Source organism: Emydura macquarii, unplaced genomic scaffold (assembly GCF_026122565.2).
Source record: "Emydura macquarii macquarii isolate MOO-44397 ecotype Brisbane River unplaced genomic scaffold, CSIRO-AGI_Emac_v2 contig_1477, whole genome shotgun sequence".
Lineage (NCBI taxonomy): Eukaryota > Metazoa > Chordata > Testudines > Chelidae > Emydura > Emydura macquarii.
Genome location: NW_027131614.1, coordinates 8,505,364 through 8,522,537, shown reverse-complemented (window position 1 = coordinate 8,522,537; position 17,174 = coordinate 8,505,364). Strand labels below are relative to the sequence as shown.

The following is a 17,174-nucleotide window of genomic DNA, read 5'->3' as shown; positions in this document are numbered from 1 at the left end:
TGCGTAGGTGGTGGCAGGTACAGCGATGCACTGTCCATGGGGGAGCACAAGCCTCCACCATCTGCTCCCACAGGCTTTACCCCTTTGCGCCCTGTCTCCCTATTGCTACCCCCTGCCCTCTCTCTTCCCCCTCCCAGCTCTGCATCTCTGCCATCCTGGCTGTGCCCCTCCGCCCCCACCCCCATTTTTGCCTCCTCCCCCCCGTTTTTCTCCCCGGTGCAGCCAGGGCGCAGTTTCTGATGCCACGCGAGGGCAGCTGCCTCGGCGGCTGTGACGGAGCATGCTCCGAGCGGGGCGCTCAGACGCAGCCGGGGAGCCCGGCCCGCTGCGGAGCCGGTTCCGACTCCTCCGCCCCTGCTGGCCGCGGCTGGGTGGGAGGGAGCGATGGCACCAGAGGAGGATGGAGAGGCAGCCTGCGCCGTGACCCCGGCTGCATGCGAGGCAGAAGCTAAGTTAATCCTGTACCACTGGACCCACTCGTTCAGCTCCCAAAAGGTGAGTGCTTGGTTGCTTTCCGGAGTGCCAGGGATCAGCACCTGGACAGATCCTGCGGGTCCTTGCTGCCCCCTTGGGCGTGGCGGCTGGCGCTCAGTGGCCTCCTTGCCTTGCAGGTCCCAGTCTGAGTGCTTGCTTAGGCGTGGGCGGGCAGAGGGACCCAGTGCCATGGCCTAGATCTGGAGAGGGAGGAGGAGGGGGAGATGGTGAGTGGCAAGGCCACAAAGATTGCTTGTTTAGGCCTTGAAAGGCTTACAAGGGCTCTTCCAGGAATTGTCATCATTTGAAAAGGCAGATATCCCTACAGGAGTCAGTGGGGAGGGGGGTACACGAGGAAGGATGACTTGTGATTTTAAAGCTGAAATGTAACCCTCCTGGAGTTGTTAAAACGTAACAGATCATTTTTCAGGGCGCTTCCGGATTCTGCAAATACAAGACATCGTCATCAGCGTGTAAATCTATTTTGTGTTCTGATTGCAGAATTCATTTTGATAGCCTTTAACAAAGGGCAGTTTCTCACCTTTTGTTGCAAATGGCTCCATTGCCAAAGCAAACAATTGGGGTATAGTAAAACATGGATTATCCTTGGAATGGAAAAGCTTTCACCCCAAGTAGATTCACAAAAGAAACACCAAAAAGAGGATAGATATGTAGAAATGTGGCCACCCTTTTTAAGTTTCTTTAAAGGGGGAGAGCTCTCCAGCCAGCAAGTCAGAATCTTTAGCCAGGCTTTTTTAAATATTAACCTGATCCTTAATAAGTAACACACAATGTGATAAGTTAATATTTTATTGTAACTTTGCCTTAATAAAAAGTTCCTAAAAAAGTAACAGATAGTATGGCTCATTTCCAGTTATGTATATATAGAACATATTTCAGATTATATGGGAAAGGAATTCCCATACCAGGTTTTAAGGTTTTTGGTTTTTTTTTAAATGTTACATTAAAAGAAAACATAATTTTGTGTTATTCATTCATTTAAAGTTTATCAACTCTTTTCAGGAATATCTGTTAGTCAAATAGCCACCAACTATTTATGCTAATGATAAATGTGTTGAAAGAAGAATTTAAGCAATTACAATTATTCTTAATTATCATTATTATTATTTATTATTTATATTACAGTAGCACCTAAGGACCCCAACTGAGATTAGGGCTCAGTTGTGCAAGGCACTGTACATAGTCCCTGCCTAAAGAGAATACAATGCAAATAGACAAAGGATGTGAGAGAAAACAGAGATAAAGTGATTTGCCTAAAGTCACACAAGAAATCAGTGGGAATAGACCCCAGTTCCTTTGACTTCTACTGAAACACATTGCCCCTCTAACTGAACAGACTATCAGTTTATTTATGGTAAATAGCTTCATAAAATAATTCTCGCAATATTTTTCAGGTGCGCTTAGTAATTGCTGAAAAAGAACTGAAGTGTGAAGAACACGATGTAAGTTTACCCTTGAGTGAGCACAATGAACCTTGGTTTATGCGTTTAAACTCATCTGGAGAAGTACCTGTCCTTATCCATGGGGAAAATATTATTTGCGAGGCCACACAGATTATTGATTATCTTGAAGAGACATTTGTGAATGGTAATGAATTTTTTTTTGAGCTAATGTGATTTTTAATGTAGTACTTATGTATCTCTGTTCTGTTCATATCTGTAAAATGTTTCCCAATCACCAAGCAAACTTACTGCACTGAAAATAGACTGTGATGGGTAAAAAATTTCTTACTTTATCAATTAACTTGCAGGAGAGATGCTATTCTAATCACTTATCCTCTAGCACAAAGAGCAGTAATATGATAACACTTTGCTGTACTAATTCTGTAGCAAGGACTAATATAAAATAGTATTTTAACAGGAAGTAGCAAAACTTCTGCCATTTTTGGAAAGAACTTCTTATACAAAAATGGTGCAGTTTTCTGGATAATTAAAAAAAAAAAAAGATTATGTAATTATACATTGTAAGGGAGAAGTAAGTGTGTATATGTGTGCTTGCATGCATGCACACACATAAATTGAATAAGGAGACAGAAGTGGGAAGAGTATAGTAATAAGAAGGGAATAGTGGCATAACTTGAAATTTCACAAAACTCGTCATTACTGTGAAATAGGCAGGATCAATTCTTAAAGAAACTATTTCTTTTTTTTTGGCCTGTGCACAGAAATTGTATTTCTTGGGTAGGTGGGGGGAGAAGAAACAACTTTTTGTATTGGTATTCTCTAGTTGAGGCTCTGATATGCTGTGTCCCTAACTGGCAAATGTAGTTTCAAGGATACAACGATTCTGCAATTGATTTAAGAGATTTCCATAGCATAAGAAAATGTCATTGTTAGCAGTTCAACACCTGCTTAATTCAGTGGTAGCTACTAGCCTTTTGGTCAGGGAATGATTGTTTGGAGGTGGTAGAGAGCTCATTAAAGCTGAGCCTGGCTAACACTCTAAGGTATATAGATATGAAGGAACTGTTAATGCTGCTGTAATGTGCATATGTAAACATATTTAAAATCATAACAGTAAGTTCATATTAAATAACCATTTTATAATAGCTTTTTTTGAACCACTGCAATACCGTAAAGATGTTGATTGTGCATCAATAGGTAATGACATTGCTAGAAATGTAAACAAAAAACAAAAAAAACCAATAAGGATTCTGCTGAAACTGCTTGAAAACAATATACTATGGAGCAGATTCTCTGATTTGCTAAGGTCTCTTTAATTACATGGTTAAGTACATTGCTGAAGAGGGATGGGATTACTCACATGCTTAAAACTAAGCACACACTTAAGTGCTTTGTTGAACTCGCCTCATAATGGGGAAAAGTCACCCAATAGTGAGGATTTCACTTGATAATCATGTCATCTGTGCTACGGGCACAACTGAAGTAATATTCAGAGCACTACTTTTATCGTATTAATCATTTATCATAATATCATCATTACATATGTTATAGAGCACTTCTGATTTTTGTTTTTAATCTCCTAAATAAATATATTTCAGAGAAGACTCCAAGATTAATGCCAGAAGAAGGAAGCATGTATTACCCAAGGGTGCAACACTATAGAGAGCTCTTGGACTCCTTGCCTATGGATGCCTACACACATGGCTGCATTTTACACCCAGAATTAACGGTGGATTCTATGATTCCAGCTTATGCGACAACTAGGATTCGCAGTATGTAGTGAATATAAACCCCAAAATATTGCTATTTAATAGATCTTGCTTACTTGGTTCTAAATATGTTTTATATTTAAAGATCCCTGAGACCTGAATAAGAAGATAGTTTAAAAATTTGCTTAACTTATAAACAACCGAGACTCATATATTGTTGATGGCAAATACATTTAATAAATGGATGCCCTACAATTAGGCACTTAAGTAAGTGAGATCAGCTGGGTGGTCAGCAGTTTTGAAAATCAGCCCACTTAATAAAGTAGCTCGATATGGATTTATTGGCCTAGTTTTAGGCACTCATTTTTTAACAAAATTGGCCTTTTTAAATGAAGAGTAAAATTTTCAAAAGTGTGTATGTTAGTTATAAGGACGTAAGCGTCTAAGTAATTTAGGCACTTGTGAAAATTTTATCTAATAAATCAAAACTGGGGATTTAGGAAACTTCAGTTCCATTCTCCCAAAGTTGTTGAACATTCAGTCATAATGACAGGATATACTGCTGTCTATAATTGTTTTGTGGGCTGAAAGAGGAGTACAATTATTAAGGTCTTTGTTTTAGAATGAATATGTCCTTTGCCATATTAGATTGGTAATAACTCTTCCCCCCAGACTTGCACTTTCTTTCTAGTCTGAATTTGTCTAGCTTCAGCTGCCAGCCAGGTAGTCTCTTGAGTCATAGACTACTGTCTCTTGTGATCACAGGGCCATTTGACATCAATAGAGCTATGAGCATACCTCTGAGGGCAGAATCTAGCCCTATATGTGTCATTTTAACTTTAAAATCGTGATAATTTTAAAAGGTATTTTTCTTTAAATTTTGAAAGATTTGAAAATGTGGAAAAAGGAACTGTCCCTTTTGGAGCATCTGAGGAGTTAATTCTGCTAACAATAGGAAAGGATACCAGTGCTGTTTGAGCTTATTATGCACGGACAGTAATGGCATTTGCAAAATTTTAATTTTTTTATCTCGCTGTTTTAGGTCCTAAAACAAAGTGCATATTTTTCAGTAGGCTTTACTGATAGTTCCTGCACCAAACCATTACTGTGAAGAAAATATATTTTTTGTTAATGTAGAAATATACAATGACAGCAGTACATCTATTAAAATAATGGACCTCACCCTGCTCTCACTGACACTAGAGTAATGCCTCACTGAAGTCAGTGGAGTTTCACTGATAACACTTGTGAGAGAGGAGAATGTGGCCTTGTTTTTTGTAGGAGAAATACCTTTATATTAGCACCCGGGGGAAAAAAGCCTGGGTTTGTCTGGCAAATGAAATTCTTTTTAAAGATCAGATTGTCCCCAAATCCTGGATCTGCACAACCTCACATTTCGGAAATGTTCAAAGCAGGATATGGGATGAAATCCTGGTCCCATTGAAGTCAATGGCAAAACTCCCATCTTCAGTGGGGCCCAGATTTCACCCATAGACTTTTCCATTTAGACCAATTTCTTACTCCTAATATGTAGATTGTAATGGTAGAAGGAACCATTGTGTTCATGTCGTCTGACTTCTGCGTAACACAGGCCATAGGACTTCCTCGACTTAAATTCTGCTTCAAGTCCAATACTGTGGTTGAACTAAAGCGTATCTATTAAAAAACATCCAATGTTGATTTAAAAATTTCTAGTGATTGGAGAATCTACTACAGTTCTTGGTTGGTTATTCCAGTGGTTAATTACACTCACAGTTTAAAAATTGCACCTTACTTCTGATCTGAATGTGTCAAGCTTCAACTTCTAGCCACTGGATTTTGGTATAATTTTGTCTGCTAGATTACAGAGCCTTCTGTTACCAAATTTGTATTCTCTGTGTAGGTACTTGTAGAATGTGATGAAATCACCCCAACTTTCTCTTTGATAAACATAAATAGATTGAGCTCATTGAGCCTCTAATGTTAATGCATGTTTTCTAATCTTTTAATCATTCTTGTGGCTCTTTTCTGAACTCTCTCTAATTTTTCAACATCTATCTTAAAATGTGGACACCAGAGCTGGACACAGTATTCCAGTGGTAATCACACCAGTGCCAAATACAGATATAACATAGATTTCCTACTCGAGAGTCCCCTGTTTATACATTCAAGGATTGCATTAGCTCTTATAGCTACAGCATTGCACTGTGAGCCCATGGTCAGTTGATTATTCACCATGACAACCAAGTCTTTTTCAGTGTCACTGCTTCTCAGGATAGAATCCCTCATCCAGTAAGTATGGCCTCCAGTCTTTGTTCTTAGATGTAGAACTTTACATTTGGCCATACTGAAATGCGTATTGTTTGCTTCATTGCTTTCATCCATTTTACCAAGTGACCCAGACCAACTCTTCCAGTCTTTGTATCATGTGCAAACTTTATAGGTAATGCTTCTATGTTTTCTTCCAGGGCATTGATAAAAATATTAAATAGCATAGGGCCAAGAAGCAGATTTCTGTGGGACCTCACTAGAAACACAACCACATAATGATGATTCCACCTTTAGAATTAAATTTGCAGATCTATCAGTTAGCCACGTGTAAGCCATTTAATGTGTGCCATGTTGACTTTGTGTTCTTCTAGTTTCTTAATCAAAACAGCGTGCTGTACCAAGCCAAATGCCTAACAGAACTCTGTTTATTATATCAACATTCTTACTTTTATCAACCAAACTTGTAATCTCATAAAATAATCCAGTTAGGCAGCAAGATCTATTTTCCATAAATCCATTTTAATTGGCATTAATTATATTTTAATACTTTATTAAATGAGTCCTGAATCAGCTGTTCCATTCTTTTACCCTGGATTGAAATCAGGCTGGCAGCTCTATAATTACTCCAGTCATCCTGTTTGCTTTTTTTCAGTATCAGCACAGCATTAGCTTTCATTCAATCCTCTTGAACTTCCTCAAGACGAATTAAAAATCAACATAACAGTCCAGAGAACTCTGCAGCCATCTCTTTTAAAACTTTTGGATGCAAGTTATCTAGATTTGCTAATTTAAAAATGTCTAACTTTTGTAGCTGCTGTTCAACCTTCTCTTTAGTTACTCTTAGAATGGAAAGTATTTCTTCATCATCATATGATATGAATACATCATCTGGCTTTTTCTCAAATACAGAAAAGAAATATTTATTGAACATCTCTGCCTCTTCTGCATTATTATTATTATTGACAATTCTACCATTTCCATCTAGTGTTGGATTAGTAGCATTGTCTGGGTTCCTTTTGTTTCTCATATACTTAAAAATAACCTTATTCCCTTAGCTTTGCTGACGTAGATTCTCTTTGTGTCCGTTTGATTTCTTTATCAATTTTATGCAATTTCTAGCTTGTAATTTTATATTCATTGCTATTCAACTACCCCTTTTAAAAAAAAATTTATTATATACATTGCTGCCTTCGCTTCCCCTGTAAGTTAGGTTGATTTTTAAAAAAATCACTATAGCTTTCTTTCTCAATTGTGGTATTGTAGCTTTTTGGGCATCTAGTAAAATGTTCTTAAAGAGCTTCTAATTATCATTCATAATCTTCTGTTTAAATTCTTTCTCCAACCTGATTTGGCTGATAATTATGTTCAGCTTTTGTGAAAGTGCCCCTTTTAACGTATATATATATATTAGTGGTTGGCATTTTATCCTCTCTGTACATAACCAATGTAATCATGTCATGATCCTTTTCACCTAAGCAAACACTATCTTTTAGGTCTCTAATCAATATGTTCAATATGTACAAATACTTGTACTGAAATATGACTTTCCCAGCCATGTAAGCTTGAAACAAAGAATATATAAAATAATGGGCCTTACTCTTCTTTTACCATAATTATACTTCAGTTTACCTCCACAGGTTTAGGTTTAATGTACCCTACAAAGTTTTACTGGCATAGCTGTCGGCTAGGAGTGTTGAAAGAATCAAACCTCCTAGCTGATACAGCTGTGCGGCAAAATCCCTTGTATAATTGCAACTATGTTGGCTAATGTTTTTCAGGGAGATGGTTTAGCTATGTTGGCAGAAGAACTCCTTCTGTCAGGTTATGGTGTAACTCCCCTACGAGGCTCTGCCGGCATAGCTCTACCAGCAAAGCATTTGGATTGTAGACAAGCCCTTTAATGGAGTTACACCTAATTTCCACTAGAGCATGTGAGAGAAGGCTCAGGCCTTGTAAGTATTCTTCTGTGTTCAGTTTGTTATTATTGAAGAAACCCGTGTTTAATAAAGCTTGCTAACTCCGAGCCTAACTTTTGACATGGGTCTGAGGTGATGGAGTCTCTTCCAAGTTCCAAACAAACTACATACATGTTTTAAAAGTGAAAAAGTTATCCCTGCTGTAATACAAATAAATAATAATCTCATTATAAGGTCTTCACTCCCATCCCTTCTTCGCATTATACAAATGAAACCTTTAGCTAGACTATAAATATATACACTGGCCAACATTATCAAAAGAAGCCCCTGATTTTTAAGTGTCTCAAATTTCGACCAACTTCAGAGACCTTGGACCAGGTTTTCAAAGGTATTTAGGCACCTAAAGATGCAGATAGACAAAGATCTTTAGATGCGTAAATACCTGTGAAAATCTGGCCCCTTGCACCTTGATTTTCAGAACTGCGCAGCGCTCAGAACACTAATCAAACCTAATGGGAGCTCCAGGCCAAGGTGTCCATACCTGAGCACTGAGAAACTGCGCACACAAAATTGGAGACCACTTTCGAAAACTTGGTGGCAAATATTTTTCAGGAACAAAGTATAAGCATTTGCCGCAAAGGTGCAGCTGTTTACAACATTTATTGCCATGTGCCATTGCCCTTCCCTCTTTGGTAATGGGTAACAAAGCTGTTGTATTTATTGAAAGAACAGATTAACAGATTTCCCTCCAGTCCTTCAGTCTTTCTCCCTGGAAGTAGGTATTCGGTTTACAGAACTAATCAAGAGATGGGGAGTAGAAAATGTTTTGGAATCCCTTGTTAATTCAGCACATCCCTGCTCCAAACTGTGATAATTGTGAGCCACTTGACATGAAAATATAATTCAGAAACCACTTTCCATTTCTTCAGGCTGATTAAAATGACAGGTTTCGTAGCAATTTTTCGCACCACTTACTTATTAATTTTTGTGGATTAAAACATGAATATAGTTAGTGATTTTATATAAATCCTGTTTTTGTTTTATCAGGCCAAATAGGTAACACAGAATCTGAACTAAAGAAGCTTGCAAAAGAAAATCCAGACCTCCAAGATGCTTATATAGCAAAACAGAAGCGCCTTAAAGTGAGTAAATTAATGTTATCCCACTGCTAAACTAACTGGATGGTAATATCGGACTTTTCCTGGAATGGTGCTAAAATTCTGTTTTACCTGTCACTACTAATGTGCTCACTTAGGGAGACAGCCCTGCAAAATGTTGAGCACTTTGTCCTCCATCCAGTAGAACACTTAAGTACATGCTTAATTTAAAGCACTTTGATGGTCCCACTGACTTCAAATTTAAGCATGTACATAAGTGCTTTGCTGGACTGAAGTGAGAGTGCTCACCATCTTGCAGGATGAAGCACTCACAGAATATCTCCATTCTGTAAAGAAGTTTTTTCTGTTATCTGAGTTGTCACTAATATGCATATTGCCAATAGCTTCCACTTGGCTTTTAACTGTGATGGGAAAATGTGCATGTTTTATGAATATGCACTATAACCCCAAAGTGAATCTTCCTCTGAAAGCACTGTAACTATAATATATATGTATGTATGTTTAAAATTATAACCTGTGTATATTTGCAGTCTAAGCTGCTGGACCATGATAATATAAAGTACCTAAAGAAAATACTTGATGAATTGGAAAAAGTTTTGGATCAGGTTGAGACTGAGTTACAAAGGAGAAATGAAGAAACACCAGGTAATGGATTATTCCTATTTAATTCTATTGACAGTTATGTTTGACACAATTGATTCATCCAGATATCAACATTTGTTGTGCATGATATTTTTTGATGTATCGGTTTTAATTTTTAGACTTCACTGAGTCTATCAAATATGGCTTTCAATACTAATTTAGTCTATTGCAATCTCCTGCCATTAGGAGTATATATGAGCACTTTTAAGTGTGCTATAGAAAGCTTGATCACACACATTTTCAGCATGATGTGTAGAGAATTAGCCACAAAATTCCACACTGTTTTTAAAACACAACTCATTTTTAAAATTGCTTAAGGCTCAAATTCAACATAACAAGTTCAACATAAAAAGACATAACAAATTCAGCATAACAGAAACATGTGAGGAGTCCTCAGATGCTTAAAGTTAGGCACATGCTTAAATTCAGCATGGTACTTAAGCTATAGTGATGGAGATAGGTACAGAGCTGACAGTCCTGGAGATTAAAGTCCTCTAGTCACAGAACAAAAACACTGCAAAGCAGCAGCAGCTCAAGTTCCCTCACACTGTCCTGCCTCTGTGTCCTAACCACAGCTGATCCTCTTTAAAGAGCACTTATTTTCTATGATCATCTAGGGTACATCTACACTGATGGTGGCAAAGTCGCCTCTGTCAGATCGACTTATCTGGATTGATTGAGCGGTCAGTGTAGACCCACTCAATCGATCCAGAAGTTGACGCTGTTAATTCAACCCCTCAAGTGGCATAGCGCTGCATCCCGTCGGCACAGTGCAGTGAAGATGGCACACAGAAGAGAAGCACAGTAGTCAACGGGAGTTATGCAAGCTACTCTGCGTAGCTTGCGTAACTCCTGTTGACTGCCGCCGAATCGCTGGGTAAGTGTAGACCAAGCCCTAGAGTCTGATCCAGCTCTCACAAAAGTCAATGGGAGCCTCTCCTCTGACTTCAAGCCCTCAGTCCTTCACCCTTCTACTGAGGCTACCAATAAGAATACCAGTTAGTATCAGCTGTGTTTTGTAAGTGAATACCTACTCACTGAGAACAGAACTCAGACCACTAACTCACTTCACACAGACAGCAAAACAGCTGGTCAGATGGTAACAACTTTTAATCCCTATCAATGGATTAAAACCAATGAATGATAAAATAGTGAATACATCTTTTGGCCAAATTCTGTACTGTGACAACTCCAGTGCAGTTACATCAGCAAAGAATTTCATCCCACATCCCATTACCAAACCCTTGAGGATTCGTTTATCCTCTCTGGAATTTCATCAAGATTCTCTGGAGTTTCTTACATTTGTAAACAATAATTAGGCCTAGAATTTTCTGGACTTCTTGTTGAAGAGTTACCCAATTGGTTAAAAAAAGCAAACTCAGGAATCTTAGTCTCATTTTAGTTCTGAGTGGATTTGACTGACAATTAAACATTTTTGTGACTGTTTCTCATGGTTTTTCTTTCTTGAGAGTCACTTTCAATTTTCTCTTTCTCCAAGCTCCCCCGCATCATGAATAGCAGCTCTAATGGTCACATGATAACATTTCAGTGAGCAAATGAGTTGTATCAGCACTACTTCCTGCAGTACTTTGTTTTCTCATAGAGATCTTTCATCCAAACAGTGACCTGGCATGACATCACTTAGTTTATGAGATTTGACAAGAGCATAGTGGGGGAGGGAGGAGGAGTTAGAAGTTTGACATGCAGCCAGACTATTCAGATGCTTCTTTGAAATTCATCCAAGCTATCCTAACCTCTTATTTGCAAACAGAGCAGAGAATCTCAGAATAACAAGATTTCTTATGAAATGTCTGGTTCTTGTTTTGATTAGGCCACAGATACCACACAAACAAATTTTCTCAATTCTCACAGTTTTCATTGTCATGCACTTCCTCACATTTTGGCTCCATCTGGGATTGGAAGCGGTAGGTTGAAAATTTCATTTCATTAGGCTGGTTCTAAGTATTTCTCAGCCCATCCTGAAGGAGGCAGAACCACATCTGTCATGGGAAAGTCTGTTCTTGTGAGACTTCCAATGCAGTTTTATAGAGTCTTCTTTACTGGAGCAATTAGTTCATTTCCATTTCACAGCATGTGTTACTTTCAGTAAGGTAAGAATAAGATCAAATGTTTGGGTGCCTATCTGAACCAAACCTTCAAACAGTCTGGGGTTCGCTTCTCACTATTAATTAGAATCCTTAAACAAAAACAAAGATTAATGTGCAGAATTATAAAGCCCCGTATCAATTTTTTCTTTTCTTTTTTAACCTCTTTCATGTTTTCAGTCTCCTTTTCCACCTATTTGTTCTAGCTCTCAGACTTTCCAGCTATAGATTAATAGATTTTAAGGTCAGAAGGGACTATTATATCACCTAGCCAGATCTCCTGTGTAACACAAGCCAATGAATTTCATGCAGTTACACTTGTATTGAGCCCAACAACTTGTGTTTAAATTAAGCATATCTTTCAGACGGGCATCCAGTTTTGATCTGAAGACTTCAAGAGAGAGAGAATCACCATTTCCCTGGGTAGTTTGTTCCAATAGTTAATCACCCTCACTGTTTAAAAATAAGTGCCTTATTTCTAATTTGAATTTGTCTATCTTTAGCAGGAACTGGAAGTTATTCCTTTTTACTAGTAGATTAAAGAACCCTTTAGTACCTGGTATTTTTTCCCTCTGAAGGTACTTATACACCACAATGAAGTCACTTCTCAATCCGTCCCTGACCTTCTATTCCATTCTTTTTACTACTCAAATCTCTCCCTCCCTCCTAGTCTTCTTCCTCACATTGGTCTCCTGCTCACACAGTTAGCAGCTTAGATCTTCCCCCTTTATTCTCCTTCTGTAAGGATTAACTTCCATATCTCTCTTCAGCTGCACAGAACTGATTCCCTCACTGCACAGGTCTCTCTCCCCAGCTTTCTAGCTATAACCACAGATCTCCATGTCTCAGAGAGCATATACTTATTTTTCTTTGAAAAATACAGAGGAGAGCACTGTATTTCCACTTGAGATCTAAGCAGAAAGTCACTTGCTGACTAGGCCATGGGAGGGCAATTAGTGACTTATAATTAAAGTGGCATTCTGGACAGAGTTAGTCACACCTTAAAAGTTCTGGGTAGGCCAGGGGTCAATTCAGAGCTCCTTTAATGGCGAGATCCACAGGTTAATCTCCATTTGCTTGGAAAAGTTTCATTAGATGTAAGCAGCTCCTATTTAAATTTTTCTAAGTAGAGTGACAAACAAGATGACACACTCTTTGGGCCTTTGCAAGGGTGATCTGCAGCCCTTGCTAGAGTTCAGCAAAGACAAAAGCTGAGCTCCCTTGATTCCCTTCACCCTTATTGAATTAATTTAGTCTTGAGAAAACTTAATTGGGAGCAAAAACCACAAAACTGAATTCTGGATCTGATTTTTAACTTTGAGTGTTACTATTGTTTAATAATCTGTGTTATGTACTAGCAGTAAACATACACATAATAGACCAGGCAACCTTCCACAGATTGTACTTTGTTAGCTCCTAATTTTTCATGTGTTTATCTCTGATTAGAAGATGGACAGCAGCCTTGGCTGTGTGGCGAATTCTTTAGTTTGGCAGATGTATCGCTTGCTGTTACTTTACATCGCCTGAAGTTTCTGGGGTTTGCAAGAAGAAACTGGGGAAATGGAAAACGACCGAACTTGGAAGTCTATTATGAACGTGTCTTGAAGAGAAAAACATTTAACAAGGTTTTAGGACATGTCAACAACATATTAATCTCAGCAGTTCTTCCAACTGCATTCCGGGTGGCCAAGAAAAGGGCACCAAGAGTTCTTGGCACAACCATGTTGGTTGGCTTGCTAGCGGGAATGGGTTATTTTGCTTTCATGTGTCTTCGGAAAAGATTTGTCAACATGATGTTATCAATTAGAACAAGACAGCATTATTTTTAGACTCTGATTTGCCTGATTGTGTATGGGGGACATCTCTAACCCCCAGGAAAATCTCAAACATTAAACATATATGAAAGATTCATGGACCAGAACATTGTCACAGAATAATATTCTCCTATAGTTGCATAAAAGTATTGGAAAAGCTGAGATACTTGTGGATAATAAATGTTGAGGGGACAATAAAGAAAATAAAACATATTTTTTTCAAATGAAGGGCTGTTGATCCTGTGACAATGCTTTAGTAGAATCATTGTTTCTCTCTCTTTCACCAAATGACTGATGTCATTTTAGAACTTTTAGTCAATAGGTATTCATGCAGCAGTGCGACAGGTGCTCACTGTGGGTGAAATTCATCAGTGTGCAGAGGACCAGCACAAGTCCTAGGCTTCACTTGAGCCCTGAAAACAGAATTTAAGTGGGACTTAAATGGTCAATAGGTCTTGTGCCTGTCCTCTGCATGGGAGTTAATTTCACTGAGCTCAACTCCTGTTGATTTGCAATGGGACCATTATGATTGGCTTAGGAAATAGCCCTACAGGGCCAGGTTTTCATATGGAGGTTTCACACAGCAGCACGAGTTTCATTTATTTGAGATGATACCTGAATTGTGTGTGAATATCAGCTATTTTGGACAGACAGGAAGATTTTTCAAAAGCATAACTAGCAGGTAGGCTCTCAACTCCCATTGAGATCTAGGCACCTTACTGGTGTGTACTCAAATAATCAATTTGCCTACATTCATTGGATATTTTTGCCTACAAATTAGGTGGATGTAATTGTATGTAAGTGATGGCATGTGCCTCTGTGTGAAAATATTGCCCATAAGTGCCATAGCCTATTGGAAAATATCTTATCCATTAAAAATAGCTTTTTATATGAGTAAGATTTTCTGAGGATAGCTTAATTTTTGTTTATTTTTGTTAGTGGAAAAGAGTCAGCCCTCCATCAAGTTTGATTGGCTAACACAGAAATTCAAAGTGGAGTAATTCTTCAGCATGGTCAACTTATTTACTGAGAACTTGGTGAAACAACTTGGTGAAAATGAGTGAAAATCATTTGTTTGTACAGCCTGGGAATAGGAAATCTGTATTGCAGATTCTTTCGTAAAGCTACAGTTTGGATTTAAAGAAACACTATAAATAACATAGATGCTTTAACATTATCCACCAGTCAATGGCTACTGATGTTCAACCTGAACCCAACTCCCTGTCATTTCAGTGGCAGTTGTGCACCTAGGTGAGGCCAGATTTTGGATCTCATGTGTTAGTGGCCTGACAGGAAGCACGGATTACCAAAAATCTGACCTAGCAAGATTTCAAGCTCATTTGTGAAGACCCAGAATGTTTCAAGCATTTTGGATACATATCTGAACCAAAACATATCTGAAGTTTTTGAAGTTTATCCCTCACTAACTGGTAGACAAAATGTTACTGTAATATCTAGTAATGGGCCTGAATCAAATTCCTAGATCCTATGCCCATTAACTTTAATACATTTCTGATCTAGCCTTTGTTGCTGTGGTTAATCTTTAATAATGTCAGTTGAATTCTAATGATAATTGAAATGAGCAGATAGGGATTTAACCTGGGTAGTTTTGCTGCCAAGCAGATGTTGAAATGGATAATTTGTTGAATATTGCTCATTATAATTTAACAGAGTGTTAAATGTTTAACAAAAGATGGCCCAAATCTTACTGTTTCTTTTCATTAGTAAGAAACATTCATTCATTTTTTTGGTTTGTTTCTCTGTATGTGGTAAAAGACAGTTTCGTATAATTTCATTTTATGACCCAATTGTTTTGGACGGCTTGATAAATTGAATGTGCTCTGTTTACAAAAACTTTATATCTCTAGAGTAAATTTAATTCAGTAACATGGGTTATGTGTTGTTAGGTTTAATTGACTTTTGCTTTGTTGTTTGTATATTGCAGCTCATCTACATTTATTTTGTACCTGGCAAATTCCACAAAATAACATACATCATAAAAACCCTGTAACTAGATACTTCAGTGGCATACTGTATTTCTGAGGAGTTTGAAAGTGTAACATTAAAATATCTGTTCAAGTAGTTCTAAAATTAACATGATTTAAATATGGACAATGCAGAATTAATTTCCCCTTCTTTCCCTGCTTTTTAAATCCATAAAGTTGTCTTCCTAGAGAAATGTTTTCTGTTAACGCAAGCGTCCAGTCCACATTACCAATTTATGTGTATGCTATGATGAAGACTAATGATTGGTTAGCTTGTTTATAGTTTCACTCCCTGTGATCCTTGATCTGTTGTGCACTTGAGATTACTCACATTTATTGCCCGCCAACAGCAGCACATACTTCTGGGAAGACCTGAAATGACCACCAGATGTCAGTGCTCTGCTAAGTCTGCACTTTGGGAATCCAGTTGAATTTTGTCTGAAACTCTCTCAAATTAAACCTTACTGCTCTCGGACAAAGGAAATATTCTCATCAGGGTAGCCAGTGTGGTTAAAAATGATGTGACATAATTTATTTGTCATGCCATTTCAAACTGTTCTCAAACCTGGAATATGTATTGAATGATATAATTTCTATAAAAAAAAATAAACAAAAAAAACCCCCGAGAGTCCTGTAGCATATGTAGGGGATAACTGTGACCAGAGGGCAGAGTTAAAACACTTCACATTAACATGAATACCACTGAGTAGCAGGGAAATTATATGTCTACCTGAATGAACACTTTATGGATAACACTAACCTGGAAAGTCCAGGTTGCTAGTTAGAGCATATGTCTGTTACTAAAACTGTAATACTAAGTAGCTTTTGTTAGCCTTATAATTAACTACTTGATAGGCTACTCATTCTCACTGCTATAAAGTGCTCTTCTTCATTGGTGAAATTCACTCCTGTGCAGAGTGCCAATAAAAGACATATTGCATCACTGAAGTCCTCAAAACAGGGCTGATGCGGGATTTAAGCATGGGGTATGTGCACAAGGGTGAATTTCTTGTATTTGTACTTGTATTTGTAAAGTTGCATGCTTTTTAGCCCAGTTTCTTTCCAGCAGTGCTTAGAATTGCTTCCTGTGACCATTTTGTAGGTTGGATGCTCTCCTTCTTTGATTTTCATATACTGTTTTCTCTCCACATGTCACACAGCTGATGCACAGCAGTATGCTAATATTTCTTTCATATCACATATTTGTATGTGGGCTCAGAAAAATAAACATGGGACCTGAAATGATTTTCTAGTCTAGAGTAATGCATTTCCTTTGTTTTAACAAAACCCATCACATTTGAGAAGCACAAGCTTTCCTGTAAGGAGAAAATAATTAGGCTGATACTGTTCAAGGAGTTAAGCCACTAAAATTTACAATTTACATGTAATTCAAGAGAGAGTTGTACAGTGAGTTTGTGCACATATATGGAAATAACATAGTTATAGTTACATTGCTTCCTTTGTCTCCCTGATTGAGGAGGATCAGTAGAAGCCATTTTAATGTTTCTTTAGAAGGAGGGACTGTATTTTGTGTGCTTTCTTGGAGAGAATTAAAAGAATTACTAGGGTTTGCTCCAGCAATCTTTACTTACATCATCATTTGCATGACAGGAGTGTTTACAGGGCCCCCGCTAAGACCCTTTGTGCTAGTCATGGTATAAACACGTAGTGAGAAAAGATTTTCTGCCTGAAAAGCTTATTCTTGAAATAGACAAGAGAGGAGAAACAGGCACACAA

At 38.0% G+C, this 17,174-nt stretch overlaps 1 protein-coding gene across 2 annotated transcripts; it reads left to right on the top strand.

Annotated features, from left to right (window-relative positions):
* The first annotated feature begins 313 nt into the window (after positions 1 to 313).
* On the top strand, positions 314 to 16,682 carry GDAP1 (ganglioside induced differentiation associated protein 1). Of its 2 annotated transcripts, none has more exons than XM_067553592.1 (6): positions 314 to 495; positions 1,890 to 2,082; positions 3,497 to 3,670; positions 8,821 to 8,915; positions 9,422 to 9,536; positions 13,085 to 16,682. In XM_067553592.1, the coding sequence occupies exons 1-6, from the start codon at positions 385 to 387 to the stop codon at positions 13,465 to 13,467; spliced, it is 1,071 nt and encodes a 356-aa protein (XP_067409693.1). In that variant the 5' UTR covers positions 314 to 384; the 3' UTR covers positions 13,468 to 16,682. The 2 variants fall into 2 exon arrangements, with proteins under 2 accessions (XP_067409693.1, XP_067409694.1); XM_067553593.1 differs by having other exon boundaries at positions 409 to 495; positions 1,890 to 1,937.
* The last annotated feature ends 492 nt before the right edge of the window (positions 16,683 to 17,174 follow it).